Consider the following 24193-nt stretch of genomic DNA (forward strand, 5'->3'; position numbering starts at 1 on the left):
TCACACATTCAGACAATTTAAAGTCTTCAGTTAACCTAGCCTCAATCTTCATGTCTCCACCTGTAGGAAACCTGGTACCTGGAGAAAAGCCATGCAGACGGGGGAGAACGTGCAATTTCCAAAACAGAAAGGCCCCATGTGAAGCCAGGATTCAAACTGGGAACCTTCTGTAAGGCAACTGGGCCAGAATATTCATATCCATCTAATTCAGACCTCATTATTTTAATTATAAACCAAAAGCATGATTTTGAGATGCAGGATGAGTCCATAGCTTTATGCACTTGACCTTTCACCTCAACCTCCCGGCTGTGACGTGCCTTCATTTCATCCATTGTGGTTATTATTATATTAAAGGGCTGTGCAGTGATGATCACACAATGATGATGATTCATCTCTCCACAAAGTAAAAGTCAAGGTGTTCCTCACGTGGTGAAAACGTGCTGCAGCTGCACTTTGACAGTGAGCGGCTTGTGTGTTGAGTTTTTCTTGAATCAAGCTCATTCCATTTTCCGTCTCATTCATCTCAGAGAAAATGTGTTTTGCATTTTTAACCTTTTACCAGAAACCAGCAGAAGAATAAAACGTAGTATTTCCACAGTTTGTCACTGAAGCTCTGAGGCTTTGATGTCGCACATCAGCTGATATCACTCGGTCGCTCCAGGGAAAAATCCTAACGCCACAGTTTAGTTCTTGGATTGGCTTTGAAGTCTGAAGTTTTACATTTTTTTATTTATAAAGAATTAATTCTTTCTCCCCTGTAACGCAAACAATTTTATTAAATGTTCTTATCTGCCAAGTAACAGCTTGAAGCCGGTGATGTGACAGCTTGCTGGGTTTTGTGTCCAATGTGTGAATCTCTCCGGAGACACATTCATCACGTTCCCTTTGGATCAACGGGTGTGTTCAGTGGTGAATGCAAACCCTCGAGTGTATCAGCACTTTCCCCACTAAATACAGTCCCAGGCATAAAAACAACCACACACACACACACACACACACACAGACACACACACACACACACACACACACATTTAGTTCATATTCAAGCATTCGTTTATTCTCCGTGCAGCTGTGCAACTGAAATTACAAACCCAACATCACGTGACATTGAGAATAAAACGTGGGTGTCATGGGTCTTCTTGTGTGTGCGTTACAGCAAACACAACAACTTCATTGCCTCATATCTTTTTGCGATATATAGTGTAGTAAAAAAACGCTGCGGTGGAGTTTCACACTTCTAACCCAAACAACCCCCGAAACCACCAGAGCACAACTCTGTGTTTGCATTGGAAGGAAAAGCTCCACATTATGAAAGGCAGCCGCACGCCAGAGCATAAATCACGATGAAATCATTTACCCCCAAGAAAAAACAAACACCATAATTCAACGTTTGTGTCACACGTGATGTGTGTTGCGCATTGTGTTGTGCTATTATGTGGCAGCATTGATTTCACGTGGCAGAAATGTGTCGCAAGCAAATGACTCCCCGGGGAACAACAAAGTAAATGTTCGTTATTGACGCCCAACAGGACTCGCAGGCACCTCGGATCAGAAAAAAGGAAAAAGCTATTTATGAGCAGAGCTCGCCGGCACAGTTCTGCAGTGACGCCTTCATCAGGCGGCTGTCGTCTCTAGCTGTGTGTTGTGTGTTGTTGTTGTTTCTTGTCAGTGTCCTAATTTGTCCCTCATGGATTCTCTCTCATTCCCTCCTGGCTGAAAGTGACAGATGTCGAGAGCTTAGTCCCAGATCAGCGTCTCTTTCTCTCTGGGTTTTGACTGCATACTATGTACTATGTTGTACTGTGTACTACGTTTTGAGTACTTAATTTGTTGTGTACTTCCTTTACACCGGGGAGCAGAGAGAAGCTGTCTATTTCTTGTACAAGTGGCAGAACTGACAATAAAGTTGACTTTGACTTCTCTCCCTCACACACGCTCACATACACTCACAAATATTATTAAAGTTTCACATCCCGGAAAATACAAAGATTAATCTCGGATATGTACTGTATAAAATAATATGCTGTACCTTAACCTCGCTAAAATGCTTACCTTCATACATGAGCTCAAACATGGAGGTAGTCTTTTGCTTTTAGTGTGTTGTTCATACAGACACACACACAACAGACACACACACACATAACCTAACCTTATCTATATCTGTACAAAGTAGTTCCTCTTACAGTAAAGTGGACTTTATAATAGATTTTCTATATCATAACATTTTGCTCACTTCTTTGTGGATGAAAGTTATGAATTAAAACCAAAGCCTCATTCTAGCCTCGAAAATCTTTTTAATAATGAACTAATAAGACGAGTCGGGAATCCAGGAATCTTATTAAAATTAATATTCCCTTTTGCTTCTCCTGAGACCTTGGTACTTTTCTACATTTTAGATGTTCTACTTTTTTTGATTTGTCAACATTGCTTGGATTTCTATTTATCTATAAGGAATTAAAGTCTATTTTTACTAATCCCTCTTGCATCCATGTCCCTTTAGTTGCGTTCTAGCTGAAAACGTTTAATTTCCTCTTAACACAAACACACTACATTTTAAAATAATTTATGTCATGTGGACTTTTTGTCCCCATAAGGACGACAAATCCTCATAATGTTACAGATTCAGATCCCCTCAGTATGAGTAATACAACACACACACACACACACACACACACACACACACACACACATTACAGTGTTTGAGTTTAACTGGCAGCCCGGTGTTGACGTAACATGACGCACTGCCACTTTGGGCAGGTTCATTAAATACAGTCATTATACCTAACACTTGAAAAACACACATTTACACACAAACACACACACACACACACACACAAGGTCACTGTATAACTGCCCCTCACAGTCTGATACCAGAGCAAAATTAAATGAATGTGCATCCGTTGACACAGCTGGACTCACGCACAGCTTTTGTGTGTATGTGTGTGTGTGTCTGTGTGTGTGTGTGTCAGTGTTGGCGAAACAGTGACTCTGCTTTATGAAACTTTGAGTTAAATTTGTGTCTTTGCATGAATTGTTGTGTTTCCCGCATGTCGAGCACTGGAGGCACATTCACATTCGTGCATCACTGGTGAGTAATGGCTGGTGGCTGCTGTGGTTTTCCTCTGACAAATGTCTTTTCCCATTAGACTCAGAACCCCCCCCCCCCACACACACACACACACACACACACACACACATACACGCTCTCACACTCCTCCTGATGCTTCCATGTACTTTCTGTGCTTTATGATAAAAACCACTACTCTTATCCGCTCTTCATCTTCCTTGTCGGCTTTGAACAAATTACCATCTGTGAGCCGGGAGACAAATATAGAGCAGCTGGGCGCGCGGAGGCGGGATAGCATCAGCCTCGTGTAAACAGAACAAACAGGTAGATAGGCTCCCAGCAACACACAGCATGCATCTCTCTGGATCGGAGCGGCTCCCAGATAATCTAATCTCATGTGTCTCTTTTACTTTCTTCTGCACCAGACCGAACTCATAACTTTTCTCACACACAACCGTGAGGTCCTCTCGCTTCGGCTCATCGAGCAAATCACTGAACTTTCTCGTCAGATTTCTTTAATTAGACTCAACAACAAAACTTTATTGTCTGATAATAGCTCTGGCCGTGATGTGTGTGAGATGGGGCCGTGATGGGTGGATTGGGGGATGGAGGAGGAGGAGGAGAGGTGGAGGCGTCGGGTCTGACACAGTCTGACAATCAGCCGCCTGGCTGTCGCCGTCCTCCTTTACTTCCATCAGTCTGTCTTCAGGATCTGTTTCTCCGTCTCGACAGTGTCTCTGCCTCCTCTGTCTTCGTCCTCCGCTCACATTCTGCTTCCAAGGGAGTTGAACACCAATGAAACGCATCTGTTATGAATAATTCATTTTTTTCCTACACATAATATCTGGATTTTTTAAGGTTCTTCGAGGAGCGAGGTTTATCGCAGGCACACACAATCCTGCTCTTTTTCAAAATGTAATGAGGCGAATGAGACACAAATGTGATCGCACGAAAAATACAGTCGGCCTTCTCCAAGTACACAACGTCGACAGAATACTCACATCCAGAAATGAAAAGAATCATTTTAAAAACACTCTCAAACCTACATTTAAATGCAAATATACTCTCATTTCACAGGCCCCGTCTCCTACTGGTGCTCAAACCCTCTGAAAGTTCAAACCCTTCTTGTTCATGTCGGCCCTGTTAGTGTCGCCCATCCATCCACGGGTTATAATACTCCCTGGTTTTTCTGAGGGGGAAAGTTTAGCCCCATTTGTCAGCACCTCCGCCGCCGTGTTTTCTCATTTGTCTGTCTGTGATTTGGCTCGGTGACTTAGCGGCAACCTAATTCTAGCCGCTCACTCACTGGCTTCTCTCACTCGGGAGGCCGGAGACTCAGAGAGCGGTGATTCAGCGTTCGGTCGGTCGGAGCTCCGGGTGGAAACTCGCTGGGGGAAGGAAGGGAGCTCTCCCTCCTCGCTCGATGATTGATAAACGATAGTCGGGGGGCCTGCGAGCCGTCACTGCCCTCGCTGCAATAACCGCTTATGCAGAGGACACGCGACTAAATCCTTCCACTGCTCTGTCCTCTTTGATTCTCTCAGTTTTTTCTTTTTCCATTTCTCAGTCACAGTGAAGCCACTGTCTGCGAGTATACGCTCCTGATCTGGGACGACTGAAGCCTTGCTGTTCACGTCTGTGTCTTTTTCTGGCCGAGCCATTAGCTTGATGGATTATTAGAAAACAGCGGTGAGCACATTCTGGCAATTTCAGGCCAATTTAGGCCACCTTACATTTACATCAGCTGCAGCTGGACAGAGAGCGGGTTCTGGAGTGCACTTAGAGAAACAGCTCACTTTGTTAAAACACTTGTAACTTCTTTGGAATGCAAATCCTCAAGTGGCTTTTATACATTTCTGTAGCACTAACAGGTTTTCAAGCAGTTACGGCTAAATTGCTCAGTTGTTTATTATTCGTCTTGCGTTAAAAAATTCTAGATTTGTTTTTCTTTTGCGATTAAAGTGACAAGCGAGAACAAGGAGTGAGTAGACCAATTTGTCAACTAACTCCCCGATGCTTAATTCTGGTTATTATGAAGATAAAATACTGTACAATACATAATATAAATCTATTTTCAATAAGTGCTGCACTCGCTTCAACAATAATTACTTAAATTATCCTAGGATTAAACTCTGCTCCTGAGTAAGAACTACTTCTGTAAGTCTCATTTAGGGTCTTTTATTATTTCCTACTACTGGACTTTAAAAGATTGTTTTTGTTTTCTTAAACTTCTCTTGAAAGACTTTGGGTTATTCTTAAGGACTTTTCTATTCATATGTTTGGATTTTGTGTTTTTTATTGTCTCATTTGTTGTTTTATTTTGAAGCCACTTTCCTCGTGTGTCTCTCACTTGGTTATTTCCTGTCTTTGTCCTGTTTCCCCCCCTCATCACTGTGCTTATTTGATTTACATGTGTTCAATTCCCTGCCTCGTGTATTCAGTCTCTGTGGTCCCAACCCTCAGTGTCACTTTGTCTGCTTGGTTCAGAGCCTTGTTCCTTTTCCTGTGTGTATGATGTCAAATGGTAGTGATGATCATGCTACTTGCGTTGCTAAACTTGCACCTACAATACAAAAGTTGTTCCTCCCTGATATCAAACTAAGCTCATACACGAAACTGGCTCGTTGATCGCTATTTTTTTATGTTTGTTGTTTCTCAATAAGCCAGAGAGAAAAACTAGGAAATTTATTTTCTGCTGGAAGATTGTTAACTTTGTTTGAGAACATTTGTCCTCGCAGCTTGTCCAGTTTGTTTGATTCTACAGCTGGAAGGACATGGGTCAAACCTGTCTTGTTTGCTGTGTATGGCCTCGGGCGGTGGATGCCCCCCCCGTTCTACAAGCTCCAAACTGCACAAGCCAATATAGCAAGAAGAAATGTATTTTATATTTCATGCTTTTGTTTCTTTTAGCTTTATGACAAACATTTTATGAAGTTGGTTTGAAATATGAGAGGATTTACACCAGCCTGTGACAGTAGATCATGTTTTTATATATTCTTCTATATTGCACATGTAACTGTGCTGTGGGCTTAAGGTTAAGAACTTGGTTTACTGCCTTTAAAAGCCAATATTATTGTTTGTCTGTGAATTCTCCAGTGAATGTTTATGGACATAAATCCTGCTCGACAGAATCATCCAATATGAGCACAACGCCCACAGACACTGGGCCCGGTTTTTATTGGAGTTTTTACGTCTGAGGATCTTGTTTTTTCCCCCAATTTCTTTTTCATTTATTCACAGATATATGAGCAAGTATTTATAGTTCCAATGCCGTGACAGATGGTTTGAATCCCAGCTGGGACATGGAAGTGGATTCAAAGTGTCTTCTGCTCTCTGAACATCTTTAAGTGGGCGAGCAGGTGGGGAATCATCCTCAAGCCTCTGCAGGTTCAGATATATTACTTGAAGTTTTGTCTCCCCCCCCCCCCATCTCTTATTAAAACCTGTTAATGTCTGCTGGAGGAAATCACTGCACGGCTTCACCGAGGCTCAACTGTCCACTCTGGGTTTATTTCACTCTCTGCTGCTCCCTGACCTGTCGTAAAGATGTTTTCCAGTGCAACACGTAAAGTCTGATGTAAATGATGATGTGATGTTCGTTTTAGGTTTTAATTATCAACCTGTGTTCAACTGACAACACTAATTGTCCTCAGTTGAGTTTGATCCTCAGCCTTTATCTGCTGCCGCTACACGATCAGACCCGACGACTCATCCGCTGATGTATAATATCCTTTCGTTTCTTGACATCAGCTATGAAGCACATATCTCTCACCCACTTCTACAAGTGTGTCTGATTTAAATCTGGACTCGTCCCCCCCCCCGCGCTGTCAACAAGCACGGTTGGCATCATCTGCCGCCATCCGGCTCATGCGCAGCTATGACGGCCGGGTGCCACAAGCTGTGTTCAAAGGAACATACCTCCATCTTGGATATCAAACATTTGGCTGTGGACCCAGTTCGAGTAACCCAATGAGCAAACGGCGGCGCGAGGATAGAAGCTGACCCCGCGGATAACGTTGCTTATCTCTAAAAACAAAATAAAGTTGGTTATCTTGGGCTCCAAGAGGACTTAAAGATCCTGGAGATTTTCTCTTTGAGTCGAAATGAAAGCTCAAATGAGCTAATTCATTTTTGGGTGAAAAAGAAATCTAATATAATGATATTCATAGATATGCATATGTTTCTGTCCGTTAAAAGTGGCAGCAACTGTGTCTACTTTAGAAAACAGAGTCTAATGTTTACTCTCTCGCGAGAAGTCCTCCAGTCTTTGCACTGTATGTTTTTTTTTCTACATGGGGAACATATTAAGGGACTGAGTCATATATCACACACAGGACTAACAGCTAACATACATTTTCTGCTTTTGGATGGTTGTAGAGCCACCTAGAAATGTGTTGCTTCTGATTAACTTGACCTTTTTAAAGGTTTACAGTCATCACAATGTAAATATGTTTATTTTTATCTCCCTTTATCTTCATTTAAGACATGGTCTTCCATTTTGAGAGCAACACTCCTTGATTTCACATTCAGCTTTTGTAATGTCCTCAAATAGCTTCTGCTTGTGCTTGGATTTGCTCTGCTTGTGCTCAACTGTGCGCTTGCACTCAGATTCTCTTCTGAGCTCTTTTTTGTTGTTGAAGCAAGTCAGCTGTTATCAGGCCAGGTGTAGTCATGACATATTAAATTGCCCACCAAGGCTCTCTTACCATGTCGGAGAAGGATCCAACTATTTATTGAAAGGCACCTCAAAATGTTATGGATACTTCCCCGTTCAGGGTCATATCTGCACCCTGAAACCATATTTCGTGGAAATCTGTTTCTTTTATGTAATCCTGCAAATAATAAAAAGTCAACTTCCTTGGCCGGGGTAACAGTCACTTGAAGGACAGTAAAGATCGGAGCTGAATTTGGAAAGTGACTCTTATTTTGGTGCTGCACTTCCACAGACACACTATTTTCTGTTCCACAGCTCCATTAGTCTCTCTGTGTCCGTTTCCACTATTTTCCCCCGGCTGATGTTTTGTCATGTGAAACTTATGTGAATTAGCCTGCGGCGGAGATTGCCCTGTGCTGGTGATTCATCACCTGTTTGGCAGAGGTGAGTGCACGAGCGACTGCAGCGAGCGGTCGCCGGTGTGACGTGCGGAGCGGGCCTCTGGTGCGGGGGGGTTAATTGAGGGCGATTAAGGTGATTAATAGCTTTGTTTGAAGTGAAAACACACGACACAGTAGCTTGTGTTACAGCGCAAATATTTCGGGGAAAGAATCCATCAGTGGCCGGAGTGGAGAGAGAGGTCGGTGGAAGGCAGCAGGCAGGTGTGTCTTGTACCGGGGATGTCTAGGCACTGGGCTGAGTGGCAAAGTGAAAGAAAGGCATAGTGTGCGTTTGCGTATGTGTTTTTGTGTGTGTTGGGTTGGTGAAGTGGCTGAGTGCAGAGGGAAATAGAAACATAGACTCGTGCATGATAATTTAGTGGTGCAGAGTGATATTGACACAGAGCCAGCTTTAAAAGGAGCTTCTGTTTCCACACTGTTCCATTCCTATTATTGTCTTAGTGTAGGTGTGTGTGTGTGTGTGTGTGTTTTTGTGTGTGTGTAACTTAAGAGAGCAGCGAGCGTCATGCTCACATATCTGTGCACAGTACAAAGTGCTCAAACACACTTCAATCTAAAAAAAAGTGTAATTCTCCTCCACAGTTGCTGCTTTCTCTCCGATCCAGTGATCTGAAGCGATGCAGCTCCAGTGGCTCGACAAACGGCTGCTTCCTCTTCTGACACCAGTGGACGGGCTCCGCTCCAGCATCGTAACACAAAACACCATGAACAACATTTACCTTCTCTCTTACCAAGGTCCTGAATTTGATGCTGTGATTTGCTGAATTTGTTTTGCTGCCATTTTAACCATGGACTACTTTAGAGGCCTCTTAATACTGCCATTCATTTATAGAAACAGAGATAGATATATAAAAACAAGGATAAACAAAATATCACCCAGGTTAAATTCATCCTGTGTAAGATACAAAATGGTGTCAGAAAGATTGTGCAGAACCTCAGGCCTTTTGGGTCTGTTCCTCTTTTCATTCAAGGTTTTGTGTTTGCAGTTAAATGGTTTGCTTGGTTGATGAATGAAATAAACGTATAAATAATAAATAAATAATAATAATAGTAATAAAAAGAAAAAACCCTGGAGACATCCTCAGGGTTTAGCTTCTTGTTTTCTCTTTTCAGCATTACAAGAAACATCAGCCAACACTTTTCATGTGCTGAGATGCTGAGTTAAGCCGTATATATATATACTTGATCTATTTTCACAGTCTTGTAGTTTAAAGCAGGACTTGATGATTTCAGCTTCAGATTTAGCCATTGCTTGTGCTTAGATTTCCTCTGCTTGTGCTCAAGCTGCACGCTTGCACGCTTGCACTCGCATAGTAGTGTATTGTGGACAGATGTCATGCACTGTTTGGTTCTTCTCCTCAAGCTGCTTCTGTGGACACTTGAAATTTCTTCTTACGGATTTCTCCTCTTCTTTCTTGGAACATTTCCTCTGCGCTTGAATTTTTGTTTTCCTTCTTTGACAATCACGTACAGGTTGGAGGGCATGAACTCGGTTAAAGTAAGATGCCGTACAAGCTTTAAGTGACAAATGATTGATTGATCAATTATGTTTGGTTATTAGTGAGGATCCTGTTATTGCCTCACCTTTCGTTTTCAATCACACATCCGGCAAAGTGCTTCCTCAGCAGCCAGTGTTTAAACTCACCTGTTTACGTCTCCTCCTCACACTGAGGCCTGTTCAGAGGAGCTAGTCCTGACGCATCATTAAACTCAGATTCATGGCATCGTGTAAGTTGAAAGTGGGCTGTCCGCTGGACCTCAGCAAAAATACAAATTGGATAGTCTTACGCTTTAGTTGAATGCAGTCATGCAGTCAAGAGTATAAAGAACATCTGACTGCTCGCCCGTCAGACTGTATAACTGTACGTTATATATAAATATACAGGGGGGGTTGCACTCTGCCCGCCTCTTGCACTCGCTCGGGTCACGTTACATGTCACAGAATTTAGGATTTATAAAGTTGTGTAAATTGAATGAGGTCTGTCGACTGCATCTCAGAGTTGTGCTTTAATGTCCAGGTAAACTAGTGGTTGTGGTTTTCTGTTCACTCCGACACTTGTAAAACTAGTGAAGTGTCAGAAAATCCTTCAGCTCCAGCTTTCACTCAACTTTTCTCTGTTATATCTCTTATCACTAAATCATGCTGCATCACAGCCGAGGAGGACGTTTCATATGAGTTTCTCTTTTCTCGCCGCCGAGGTCTCTCCAAGAACTCGGAGGGAGCGATGGAGGCGCAGACCATCGGGATCCGTCAAGGTCGCCTGTCAGGAGCGGGACACACGTCCGAGTCCGGGGACGGGTTTCGTTTCAAAACAGAAAACACTTCACAACCGAGAGTGATGGAGTCGAACAGACACACAGACAGACGCAGTGACAGGCTTTGCCTCATCTCACATCCACTGCACCAGCAGTCAAAACACAGACTTGAAATAGACTCTTTGTTCCCCTATAAATGACTCCAACACGTGCTGGGGCTGAAACTGGAGATGAATAATAACATCTCTTTACTGACACTATTTATATTGTACAGGCTATTACACCTAATTGTATGTCATCCCCGTATCCCCTCTGTGTTTTTGAACTCTTAGTTTTGGCACCGGCACGGTTAAGGAGGGGATGGGGGGGGGTTGTCCCTGAGCATGATCTCTCTTAACTAAAAGGAAAAGTAAATGGCTTTAAAACACGCTGCTGATCTTGGCAGGTTGTGTCACGGTCTGAGTTCATAGGGAACTATAGGGTTCCTGCTATCACCGCATCTCGACCGCACTTTTCCTCCGACCGCCTGGGACCCCCCCCTCCCCCTCCCCCTCCCCCTCTCCCAGCGCTCGGCCTGTGCCAGCTGTTATTGTTAAAGGTCTATGAACCTGACATCAAAACATGGTTTTATATGTCATTAAGCTCCACTGTCCTCACCTTATGGGCTTCAGAGATAATCAATCACCTGTAAGAGGTTGCCAATACTTTAGCATACAGCTGGGGGGGGGGGCTGTAGAGCCTAGGACATGAACCACCTCAGCGTGGGTCGGATTACCAGGAGTCAGAATGTGGTCGAGGGGGATTGTTTTGAGTTTTGGGTTTTCAGGCTCTTCCATAGAATAAAATCTAAACCAAGCTGCGTAAATACGACTTTAATGGTCCCGGCAATCCGAACTGTTTTTGCACTAATGTTATTGCTGCCACCCTCGGTCCATGGAGCTCCTGAACTTTGCCGGCATGCGCTGCTTCGAGAGGCGCGAGCTCTGAGGCCCGGGTACAAAGCTGTGAAGGTTATGGTGAAGCTTTGCAGGGCTGATCACAGCTATGGAGGCTTTCTCAACATCTCCGACGTTTATAACCCAATTTACAGGGTATTGACATGCTGAATAATCATATGTGATGACGGAGATTAAAGGACGGCTCCCTTCTTCCTCTGTTTCTAATCCACGTCGGCAGGAGGGCTTCGATCTCTGCAGTGAAAGAGGGAAAGACTGGATACTGAAGAAAGAGAGAGAGAATCCTTTAAAGAGGATGTTAACGAAGAGAACGTCCACCCAGGGTTGGAAATATGAATGAGAAGATCACAAACAACAAAACTTGACATATTGTGGTTTTGTGGCAAAACAACTTGAATTTTCCTTCAAGTTGTGGCACGCTGTTGTTTCGACATCTCTTCAGGGCTATAGTGTTTTCTCGGGGGACGCACGCGCAGGGAGGAGAGAGGACGCTCGGTCCTGTGGGCTGCTTCGGTTTCTAATACTGCAGAGGTAGTTCTTCGGCGGCCAAGCGGCTCCATGTGACGGTAACTGGATCGCAACGCAGCTGCAGCCGTGGACACCCTCGGTCGTCCCCAAGGCTGCTGGAATAGCGACAGGGCAGCGCCGGGCACACTCAAGTACTGCACATGCACACACACACACACACACTCAGACACACACACTCAGACACTGGCGCATGGAAAAACCCAAATAGTACAGGATGGGGGTAAGTGGGGAGGTGCGGTGGAGAACTCTACCCTGCCTGTTTCAAAGATGTTTTGAAAGCTGTGAAATTTCTGGTGGAGCCGCGGCAGGTTGAGTTACACACGGGGCTGCTGTTTGTTCTTCTGTTAAATGGAGGGTGGCAGTGGTCAGACAGGAACCCAGCTCCAGTCAATTAGGAACGTCTCTGTCAGAGGGCAGACCAGACGCTCGCTCTCTGCTAAAGCCCCGTGTTGTTTCTGGTCCCTCTGATGGACGTGTGAGACGGTCTGTGTGTGTTGGGAGAGGGACAGGTCAAACTTCAGACCGAGGATATGTGGGATGTTTGTTTGGATCGGGGGGGCGGGGGGGGGGGGGGGGGGGGGGTCGTCTCAAGAGCCTCACGCAACCGGAAACTTTTTGGATTTTTCCAACTTAAGGCCGTGGTATGTTCCGGTCTTGAAGAAGTCACCACTTCCTGTGACTTCATTTCTGAGGATGCTTTTCTCTGTTCTCTCCGTAATGTGGTGTTTGTCAGCTCGTTATAATTCTTCTGTAAATCGAGTCACTTCCAGTCTATTTTGATGATGAGCTACAATTCCCTGAATGAATGTGTAGGTGCAGTACTTTTATTTGTCTTTTACTACACTAATAAATGGTTTAGTTCGATTTTTAGATCATGTTGTCTGAAAACACATTTGTTTGAGTTTCAAATCCTCTGTGTTATAAAGGATCACAAACACACTGTATCCATCTCTGTACACTAAACAATACACAAATACAACAACAAAGTATGATTCATACCTTATTATATTAAATTTTAAATCAGCTTACCCTCAAAGAGGAACAACTACACACACAGTGGAACACAGGACTACTCTGTAATATGTGTAATTAACTTACTATTCTATTTTATTTATTTTTATTTGTTTCTCTCATATAATCTATGTGGTTTGAGAAAGGGTTTATTTTATGTGTAATGTGTTTTTTTGAGAAAATGAGAAATGAGAAAAGCATTATTCTTTGGATATCTACATTTCTAGTCTTTAACTACATTTTAACATCAAATACAATTTGATTAATTACATTTGTTTTTAACACAATGATAAATTCGGTAATTTACAAACACACTGATACCGAGGTAAAGAGTGTTCAGTGCTCTCTTGTAGAATCACTTTCATCATTTAACCTTTTCCTGGTTTAGTTCCATCAGTCACAGCTCAGCACTTGGATAAAGTTGTGGTCTGGTTTAATACATGACATCATGTTTATTTATATTTAACCCAATGATCTTTCACTAACCTTGACCAGAGCACTTAGGTTGCCTCTGTAACCACAGACCTGACTCAGTGTGAACTCTCTGGCTCGACGCTCACTGCTGAACACAAACCAGACGGCTCCTGAGTTTCCTACAAAACATAACACAAGTGTGCGATTACGTTTCCTACTAAACATCTCGCGTTGCACTTTGTGTTGAATAGAAACGTTAATTCAAAGAGACGAGGTCGGTCTGTCCTATGCTGTGAGGACATGTTTGTGATCTGATCTATTGATCGCGTCTTGTCTGTTGGTCCATCTGTCCCTCGTTTGACACGTCACTGACACGAGCAGCGACCGTACACGTTCACAACCTCCAGACTTGAGGAACTCCGACTGATTTAATCACTGCAGGTTAAATTTATTACACAAACAACGCTGTCAAGTTTGGACAAAACCTGATGAATGATTCGACGTCTAAATAAATTCCATCGCAGACCGGACGGGGTCAGGATGATTGAGGTTGACATTTCAAGACTTTTTCTTTTACTTTGAAAGGTCATATATGGCATCAAAATAATTGTGTGCTAACTTGGGCAATGCAGCGCCGAAGATGCTTTCATTACACACACACACACACACACACACACACACACACACACACACGCTGCAGCTGCAGTGTAACCTTACACCAGTATCTCTGAACCTCCCTTGGTCACCGAACACTGAGCAGCGTGCCGGGCTGTTGCAGGGCAGGGTGGGACAGGAGAGAATCTCAAGAGCGTGGCGGAGTTGGCAAGACGCATCAAACACCGAGCCCTGAACCCTGATACGCAATGTTGCAGACACTCAGTGGAATAAATAGAGGGAGCACTGTCTGGAGTGTGATGATAACATCCATCAGCAGCAGCAAGTTCTTACACAGGAGAATCAAAAACATGTAGAACCACTTAGGAGTCTTTCGTCTTTGGGGGAAAGTAACTTAAATTGAATAATGGCTTATTACAACTTCGACAAAACTCACACGAAACATTTAGGTTTGCTCGACTGTTTCCCTGTGAGGAATATGATTACATATATATTATATATTTCCTGCAGTACCTTGAGAATGTCTGTAGTTAATGTCAGTCGTTCTGCTTAAGTGGCTAAAACAATGAAGCTCTCAATCTGTTGTGTCATCGTTGAAAAACAAGAAAATTAAAAAACTAGAAATGATTTTACAGAGCAGCTAAAATTAAGAAGAGTACATCACACATTTCTCAGGACAGCAAAACAAAAAAATTAACAATTCAAACCTCAAACCTATAAATGACGTCACTTTAATATAATAGTTGCAACCAATCACTGACCAGAATGTGTCGGAACAATCAGTTAAAGCACTAAATGTCTTGTTATATCTTTCAAACCTCATCTTCCAAATACGCAAGACGGCTGTGTCCATATCTGGAATATGTGGACTTCATTTCTGGATAGTGGGAGGAAGTGGAGACGAGTCGTCCACATTAACATACAAAGTATTCAAATTTGATTTGAAGTTACTGAGCTGGTTTTTCTTACATTAAATCCTCAAATAAACCAAGTTGTCTTCACACAAGCACAGTTTCAGTGTTCTGAGCTGAACGACCAGACGATCGATAAGAAGTAACCTTGGTGCAGACGTGCTGCTTCTATCTCATGAAACTCAGTGTCCCCATCAACCCGCCAGGTTCTTTTCACATCCCCGTAATAACAGCACTATTGAATTTGGATTGCAGCTCTGGTAGAAGTGCCAACCAAGTGCCGCGCGCTCCCAGAGACACTCTCCGTCTGTAATGAGCAGCGCTGGCAGCCCCATCAAAGAGTTTCCACTGAACCCTGACACCGAATGTTCCCGATGATGTGTCCGAGGGGGGGGGAAATAACCGATCCTACCAAAACGAGCCGGAGAGGGCTCTGACGTCAGGTCCTCAAGTGTGGTCTCTGAACGGGAAATTCACCTTCCCTGCACGTCTGCTTGCACACACAGCGCGAGCAAACAGGGCAGCGTGCTGGAGGAAATGAAGGCGACGGGAAAACAAAGATCATTTTTGATGGTTCTGCAGCACACAGCTTGTCGTGTGGCGGCTTCACGCTGGGCCCTGGTGTTAGAGGAGGGAGAGACGGCCCTTCTGGTCCGAAATAACAGGCTGGAGGTGAAACTAAAAGGTTTTGGGAACCGGGCTCGCTCTCCTGTCATGTCCCGCCCACCCGCTAGCTCTTCCCTCTCCCGCCACTTCTGCGTCTGCACGAGGGAAACTACAAAGCTCCTCGGCCTCGAAACAGCCTGAAATCAATCTGGCTGAAATGGAAATGAGGCACAACCGGGGAGTGAAGCAGCAGGAGAGACAGAGGTGGGCGACGGGAAGCATGAGGGTGGGGAAGGAGACGGGCTGGAGCGGCTTCACGTCCAAAAACATGCTCCAACCTGTTGAAACTGCTAAGTCAGCCTTTCAGCATCAATCCGACAACCCCCCCCCCCCCCCCCCCACACACACACACAGGTCCTCTCTCTCTCTCTCTCTCTCTCTCTCTCTCTCTCTCTCTCTCTCTCTCTCTCTCTCTCTCTCTCTCTCTCTCTCTCCTTCACTCCCCCAGGGCCCTCAGAGTGAATGTTAATAAACTTGGCCATTGTGGATCAAACCAAAGAGCACAGAACAGAGGTAGGAGCTAATCTGTCCATCCCGGGGCCCACTCCCAACAAGAATGGTGGAACGTGAGTGGCTCTCCAGAGCAGGATTTCTATCTGCTAAGCCACCGGGACGCCCCAGAATGAAACATGGAGGGAGCCGGACAAAAAAGTTCCCCCCCCCCCCCCCCCCCCCACCCGGGCTCCGCTGTGGGGCAAATTGATGATTTACATTCTCTGTGTTATTCTTCACAGACGTCATTATCGGCCCTGTGGGATTGATGACTATCTTCTTATCGTGGCGGTGGAAATGGCAGTTTGCTCGCTCTGTGCGAGGAGGAAATCTGAACATCGTGAAACGGGGCCGCTGTAAAACACAATGGCACACATTCATTTCTCTTTTTCCAGGCTCACCTTCTCATCTTCCTTTGTGCCAATCTCCCCCCCCCCCCCCCGCCCCGCTCTGTGTGCCCGTGAAAAGCACGGCGAGGAAGGCATTCTGATCTGCTGGTAGATACACGAGACGCAGAGCGGCAGCGCTATCAGCCTCCGTGTTGACGCCACGAGGTCCAGAGTTGTCAGAAGTATCTGACTTCCATCTTTGAGAGATAACAGGGCAGCGAGTGGATACGGATCAGATGCGAGTTCAAACAAAATTCAGCCGGCGTCAGGACACATAAGCGTGCGTGAAGAACAATGATGCCTTGACACCCTTTGGTGAATATAACGTTGATGAGTTGAAATCGTGTAAAACATTAAACAGTCTGTGATCAGTGGGTTCATACAGACATGATGATCCACTGCTTTCTGCCAAAAACAGGCAACAAAATGGAGCTTAAGAAAAACCAATATCTAATGAGTACTTGGTAGAAAAGCAGCCGACATGTAGGAAACTCTTGGTTCACTGTCAGCCTCTCCGTGCTGATGCAGAAACATTTTTTGGAAACTCGTTGCTTCGCCCGTCTTCCTGGCGAGCCGCCCGCTTCGCCTCATGTTCCTCCGTCTCTTTGTTGGTTTTCCTCCGAGTTAGAAAGAGATTTCTGAGCAGCACCTGGGTTGTTTTGACACCGCGATCCCAGAGAGCAGCGCAGCCACATCCCCACTTTGATTTCACAATATCAAAGTGTAAAGTGAGAATTGGGCACAAGTTCAAACACTGCTTGACTCTTTTCATCTACTTTGTTTTAGGGGTTGTGCTTTTTACTTCTCCTGCAGGAAGAGAGAGAGAGAGAATAAAAGATGATTAATGAGAGCGGGGGCAGGGCAGAGAGCAGGGGCAGGATAAATTTACCACATTGCTGACCGGGCCCAAATCTAGAAGTGAGCCGGGGGGGGGCAATGCCACCCAACAGGGGTTCTCCTGTGTAGATAATCAGTTGAATCTGGTGTCGCCTCGGCCTCCAGACCAAGTTCTAGCACAGTTGAAACTGTTTTAAGTGATCGCGTTTGTCCTGGGACAAATTCATCACTGTGATCGTTTGATTACTATAAAATAATTGTGTAGCTTCTTTATTATAGTAGCAGAACTTGAGGGAAAGGTAACGACACACACACAAAGTCAAAGTCATCCCTGTAATTGGAGGAATTATTATTATTGTTAGAATACCACAGCTTGCTTTAATTTCCCACTGTGACACATTTCTACCCCCCCCCCCCCCCTCCTATCTGAGATCCGGCCCTGTTGCTGAGAGAGGAGAATAAAAAAAAGCATTACGTTTTTTTTTTAAGTATATATTTGCACAGAATATGCTCAGTGTAAATTGAAGTACATATCTTTCTTTGTTATAGTGTTAATGAATATTCAAATGTAGTAAAATACATTAAAGAGCATCAATATTTCAACTCTTCCCACTTTACAGCAACGAGCTCTTTTGTACAAAAAGTGTTTCAAAGCCTGCGACTGGCCATTTTCTATATTTATTCCCTCCACTTGGTCCACACATAAACAAACTGCTCGACGCCTCTTTCCATTTGCCTGTCAGGTCCTGAGCAGCGCCTCCACAGAGAAGGGTAATGGCCTCACAGCCGGAGTCCTGCCTGAGCTGCCGGGAGGGCTCTTGACAGAGTCTTCACGAGGACCTGCCTGGGCGGCTCGAGCTGTCAGGGGTCTGGGATCATGAGTCCTGCTGCTTCCACTGACGTCTGCTCGGCCCAGGACGCTCTGATCTGATCTGAGAACAGAGCGTATGACGGACAAGCCGTTTGGGTCCATTACTTCTGGGTCTGAGGGGGATTTGACAAGTTCTAGACGCGGCAGACTTGTGTGGCCATGATTTCTGAGTCCCTGTTGTGACGGTGGACACATCAGCTCTGCTCGGTCTTTCCTCTCAGAGACTCTCCATCCGTTCTGCACCTCCTCTTCCCGCCTGGCTCCCTCTATGCTTCGGCATAAGAAGTCATTGAAGTCTCCTTCTGCGGGAGCTCTGCTCCTCAGGTGGAAGAAGTGACAGAACTGGAAGTCACACTCATACAGCGGAGGCTTGTATTTGTAGACGTAGCCCGACGTCCCCGCAGCAGCTGGGTCCTTGTCCAGAGGGCAGCAGTGGAGGCCGGGGGAGACGGGCAGCGGGGGCGGGTGAGGCACGGGGACGAGGACGGAGGACGAGAAGGACAGTTCACTCTGCAGCTCCCTCTGCCTCAGCTCTCGCTCCAGCATCACGTTCTCCAGCTCCTTGTCCGCGAAGGCTCGTCTCTTCCTCATCCGGGCGCTGATGGACGGGCACGTGAAGTGTGCACGATCCCGCTGCGCCTGCTTGGACCAGCAGGGGGCGTCTTCCTCCGGAGGCCCCACCGGTTTCAGACCTGAACACGGGAGCAAAGCCACATTCTGCTGTTAAATAGACGCGACACATTCATGAATTATGAAACCGTTCCAAGCTGTTAATTGTTGAATTAACGTTTGAGTACTTTGTTGTTTATTATTTTAATATTCCAGTTAGTTAGCTCCGTGGTTGGTGTTTTACTGTGAGCACAGGGAGGCTGAGAGGGCGACACAGAGGACACAGCTTCCAGCGGGACTTGACAGCAGGCCAAAAGGTATTAATACACACTATACATTACCATAACAGCCTGTTGTTGTAAAGTAGAGAGTGATCAGGTTTGTTTAAATAAATTAAGTGTGAGTAATGACGTCCCAGAAGAGGCACAGGTGGTGTCAGCCAAAGAGACTCTGTACAGCTCTGTACAAGAACATAGTGTATTCACACGTAGGCCAACACATAGTGTATTCACAGTACATGTACATGTGTGTAACTACCACTTACACTATTATTCTTTAACACGGTCAGTGACACGTCCCATTATGGGAAACAAAGCTCAACCCTACAAAGACTAAGGCTAAAACAGGCTGTATCTATGTTTGTATTAAAGCTGGGATTAATTATGCACTGCTGTTGGTTAAAGCAACATTATGAAACTATTTGACCTTAAAAAAAAAACGGCTTCATTATAATGGTGCATTGATTTTGTTGCATTGCTCCCACTCTTCACCCTGCTCTTGCTCTTGCTCTGTGTAACTTTGGTGGGTGGGTCGATCTCCTGTGTCACAGCTTCAACTGTCAGAATCCGCTCCAGCAAACTGAAGAGTAATGTTGACCTTAAGAGTTCATCTCCGATATTCAGCCAAGAAACTTTTTTTAACAGTAGAATTCTAATCAGAGTTTGGTGGATTTGTAATGGCAGCAGCTCTTCTGGTTCAGGGAGCCGGGAATCATGGGTAATATCCTGTTTCAGTTCAGTGAGTTGGACAAAGTGAACACATTGAGCAACGTTGTTTTTATAACCAGGTGTGGCTGCAGAGGGCGCTGTTGCTCAGTAAAAGTTACATAGTGTTGCTTTAATGTTGAGATAAACAGGCCGGAAATGCTCAGAAATTCAACTAAACATTTGTTATAATGGTCTCTACAATTATCTCTTCTAATAAATAAAATACCTCTGACGTACGAGTTTTCAACCTTTTATAAGCAAAACATTGTGTTTTTTTATATTTAGTTTGACTCTGTAGTGTTACGATGAATCCCTCCCTCCATCAACAGATGATTCATTTGTGACCTTGCATGAATTCAGACAAATGTGACACATTAAAAATCAATAAAGCAAAATGCAAAAGTCGACTTAAATCTTTTCATCTGGTTCTACAGGAAAAAAGGAAACTACTTTTTGCCACAGTCTGGGAGAAGAGAGGGATGTTAATTAAACTTTACCCTGCAGGATGCTCTTGGTCAGGAGGCTCGGCTCGGCCGCTCGGCTGTAACGCTGATACGCCGTCCTGCGCAGCGGAGCCGCACACCTGACCCCCCTCTTGCCCTGAGAGGAACATGGGAACAGGAGTTAAACATAATCATGCTGCACTGAGACCGTCCCCCATGTGCTATTAAAGGGATTCAATACATTATGTAAGAGGCAAGTAAAGGTCTCTGTGATTCAAAGATTTAAATTGCAGTGATCTTGGCCACTTGTCCTTGTCTCATTTGCAGAGGGCCGCAGCTCCATTGCCAACTGGTACCAGGAATAAAAACAGCTTCTTGACTTGCATCCGAGCAAGTGAGGGATTGAGTTTAATGTTCTGTTCTTTGTTTTTTTAAGCTTTATTGGTGCTTCAGTGCATCTCTGAGCTCTGCTTCTGTACCCAGATCTCTGAGATCCTCCGAGCAGCTGCTCCGGGCTGCTCCCTGTTCGAAGGGAAGAGGATGAGCCTCTGCTGGAGTCGAATTAAAAACTATTTTACTAAGTTTTAGTCCTGTATAAACACGTTTAAAGCTGAACTGATGATCCATATGTTTTCTATGTGATACTTTCTAATGCCATTTAGATTTTATTTTGATATTTTAAAAAATTCCTTGCGTTTGTGTAATGTAAATGATTTGTCTCTGTTGTTTCTTTTGTTTAAATTTCATCTGGCTTTTACCATGTCATGCTTTTTTCTCTTTCCTTGTGTTTTATTCAATCATTCATTTTAATTTCCTTCTAGTTGTTTTAAATGTGCTTTATAAATAAACTTGTCTTAATAAAAGAGTGAGGGATATTTGCCTTCTCCTGACATTACAAGAATGCAAGTAAAACATTTTGTACAGCGATCAGTATAAATACCCTGTTCTGTACTACACATATTATTGTAGTTATATTTTTAGAGAAAGTTTTATCCACAATATTTATTCATGACACATTTTATATATTCAAATTCTTTAGATTTAAAACATATTTCCACATATTTCACATCAGTTGATGAACCTCAAAACAAACTGAAGTTAGAGACACTTTGAAAGGTAAAGAATCTACTTAGTCATATTCTTAATAACAATGATTTATTTTATATTTATTCAAGTTTAAATTTGTGTGTCTGACGACTACTTTGTGTTGCTGTATTTTCTTGTTGTTGTGTATATTCTCACTTGTAAAATGGACCTTGATCATGATACAACTCAAATAACTATACAACTTACTCTCAAGTCTCTAGAACAATACAAGCCATACTCTAAAATGATTTTCATATATTAAAAAATGAACTTGAATAAAGCTTATAAGCTGTTATAGTTTTTAACTTTGTATTTAGATAGACACTCTGTCTCCATATGTGGAGTCATGATAAAGGCCTGTAGTCAGACTTCTGTCACACACATTAAATATGATAAATAACAACAGCACCCCCCCCACCAGCAACATTTCTTCACGCTTATGTAAATTGCAAAATATTCATATGTGTTTTTTTATCTTCACAGATATTGTGGACAGCGACAGAAAATAGTGAAGTGAGAACTTTTATTCTAGCCTTGGAGTTTAAAAATGTACTTTCCCAAACACCCAGGACATTGTAGTTGTATTTTTGTCTCTTCATGCACAATCGTCCCCCCCACCTCACTGACCTGGCCTTGTGCTCTCCTCACCTCCGCCGCCTGCTGCCGCCTCAGCGCGACCTGCGCCGCCATGACGCGCTGCCGCTCCACCACCAGCAGGCAGCAGGCGCAGCGACAGTCCCTCCAGCGGCAGAACCGCTTGTGGCCCTTCAGACACGACACGACGCCGTGGTTCCGACAGCGCGCGCACTTAGGGCTCCGGGTCATCTTGCGCGGCTTCTGCAGCTGCTGGACCTCCGGGGACAGGGCCGCTCTATCCTGCCCTCCGTCCCCGGGGATGCAGCCGCGCTGCCCGGCGCATCCGTCAGGACTCGTCACGTCAACAGCTTGTTCGGATTTCAGCTCTTCGGATGTTGCCGTGGTCTCCTGCTGCGGGCCTCCTTCCAGCTGAGAGGACATCTATGACTAACAGCAAACACAGGGATCCCACTTTTAGTGCGCGTTGAGGCTGAGAGGACTTTTACGCATAACTTTACGCGGGATTTTAACTGAAAATACAACGATTAGATGCGTTTATGTTGTTGATTATCACCGTGGAATTTGTGCAAAAATACACTAATTGATCCTCTGTGAAATGTTCTTATTAAGCAGTCAGGAGAGCTGATAAATCACAGCGGTGTTAGTAATTCAACAAACCACCTGTAACATGCCAGCACACATATTTCTCTTCTTCAAATTAACCAACTTCCACCAGAACCCAAACGGACTCAGTCAAGCAAGGACCCCCGGAGACGCAACACCAGCTGTACAGAAAACCAATGGTCAGCACCCACCCGTGAGGTGATGTGTCCTTCTCCTCTCTGCTGCTGTTGCTGCTGCCGCTGCTGCATGTCAGTGTTTTCAGGGTGGAAACTTTGCAGCCTGCCGCCAGACGTTTGAAATGTCAAGCCCCTCTCAGCTGCTCCCTGACGCACTTTCCAAGAACGAGTGGATGGCAGACCGGGCCACAATGCCGAGGTCCTGGCGCGGGACCCACGAGAAAAACGATTTTGGGGAAACCCACTGCAACTCCTCCTTAATCCCCCCCTCCCCTGTCTGTAAACACGTGTACCTGCCCGGTCCTGTCCTGCCCTCCATCAAGATGTTCTCACCTTTCACCAGAGACCTGGGATCCTGCCAGACGCACGTCCAGCGTCAGTTTTTTTTTACGCGAAGGTCAGAACTTAAGAGAAGATACATTGAAATCTAGGCAGCAAATAACAGCCTTTCCACCCGGAACGATTTCATTTTAATATCATCAAACTAACCCTCTAATCATAGGCCTAATTATAAATACCATAATACTAGTAATAGGCTAATCATATAATAAAGCCCACCTTGGTTCGGTGTCCTTGAGGTTGTGCACATATGTGTGTGAGCTGTATGTTTTACCAGACTGCTATAATATGAACTAATTACCCATGAGACACAGGGAGAGAACAGGGGGGGGGGGGGGGGTCTTCTTCATGCTCATATTTATTCATAATAACCGTTAAATGATTCAATGGTTTTAATGGCTCTCTTGATGTTTCCAGTGTCACCTATTTCTGAGCCTGAAAGTTAAAAAAAATCAAAAAGCCAAAATATTCCCACTTAGTGAAGGTAAGTGTTTTTACTTTGGTCTGGATTACTTAAAATCTCACCTTCCTAAAAGATGACTATCATTTCACATTGATATTATGCAGCGCACGATGAAGAGATGGAATGATTGTTACTTATACTGATTATTTTTAATCAACAAAACTGCTGCTGCGGCTGCACTCGCCCTTGGTTTGTCATGTGTGCTATAGATTATGCATACAGAGGATTTCATGGGATGTTTACGCTATGCTGCACCCCCAATGATAATGAAGGCTATAAAAAGACCTGATGTTTCCTTGACCCCAACATCGCCATGAAAAAGCTGCAGCTCCATTGACTCAGCTGAGAGGGTATGAAGAGTGTGCTCCCTTCTGGATGGAGTCTGCTATTACACCTGGGGGGTAATTTGACTCTTCCAGCCAAGCTTCAGTCAACTCATTTGAATAATAAAGAGCATCTGACTGTTTGTTTGTTCCTCTGTTTCCATCATAGTTTTCCTGCACTAGTCGAGACTAACTCGGGCTTTGCTACAAGTTGAGCTCATTAAAAGCAATTACCACAGTTTGCCCTCCTCGCTTCGGGCAAAGCGGTGATTAACTCATTATCTGCACAGCGTCACTACAAACGCTTCAGATTATATTTAAATTGTAGATTCCATCGTCCAAGTTTCTGCTCCCGAGGGAAATTCTTTCACAAACACCGACATTTCTGCTGCAACGTATTCAAGGCCTGTATTTCCATATGCAAGTGTGCACAATGCATG

General features: G+C 44.4%; 1 protein-coding gene across 2 annotated transcripts; it reads right to left on the bottom strand.

The window, feature by feature from the left end:
• Positions 1-17695: 17695 nt before the first annotated feature.
• On the bottom strand, positions 17696-22832 carry dmrt2b (doublesex and mab-3 related transcription factor 2b). Of its 2 annotated transcripts, none has more exons than XM_062394772.1 (4): positions 22644-22832; positions 21880-22269; positions 20221-20323; positions 17696-18820 (listed from the first exon to the last, which is right to left on the bottom strand). In XM_062394772.1, exons 1-4 carry the CDS (start codon positions 22698-22700, stop codon positions 17997-17999), a joined length of 1374 nt encoding a protein of 457 aa, XP_062250756.1. In that variant the 5' UTR covers positions 22701-22832; the 3' UTR covers positions 17696-17996. The 2 variants fall into 2 exon arrangements, with proteins under 2 accessions (XP_062250756.1, XP_062250757.1); XM_062394773.1 differs by having other exon boundaries at positions 21880-22275; positions 22644-22780.
• Between the last annotated feature and the right edge of the window lie 1361 nt (positions 22833-24193).

The sequence above is a fragment of the Platichthys flesus genome, chromosome 9 (genome assembly GCF_949316205.1).
Source record: "Platichthys flesus chromosome 9, fPlaFle2.1, whole genome shotgun sequence".
In the NCBI taxonomy this organism is placed as follows: Eukaryota; Metazoa; Chordata; class Actinopteri; order Pleuronectiformes; family Pleuronectidae; genus Platichthys; species Platichthys flesus.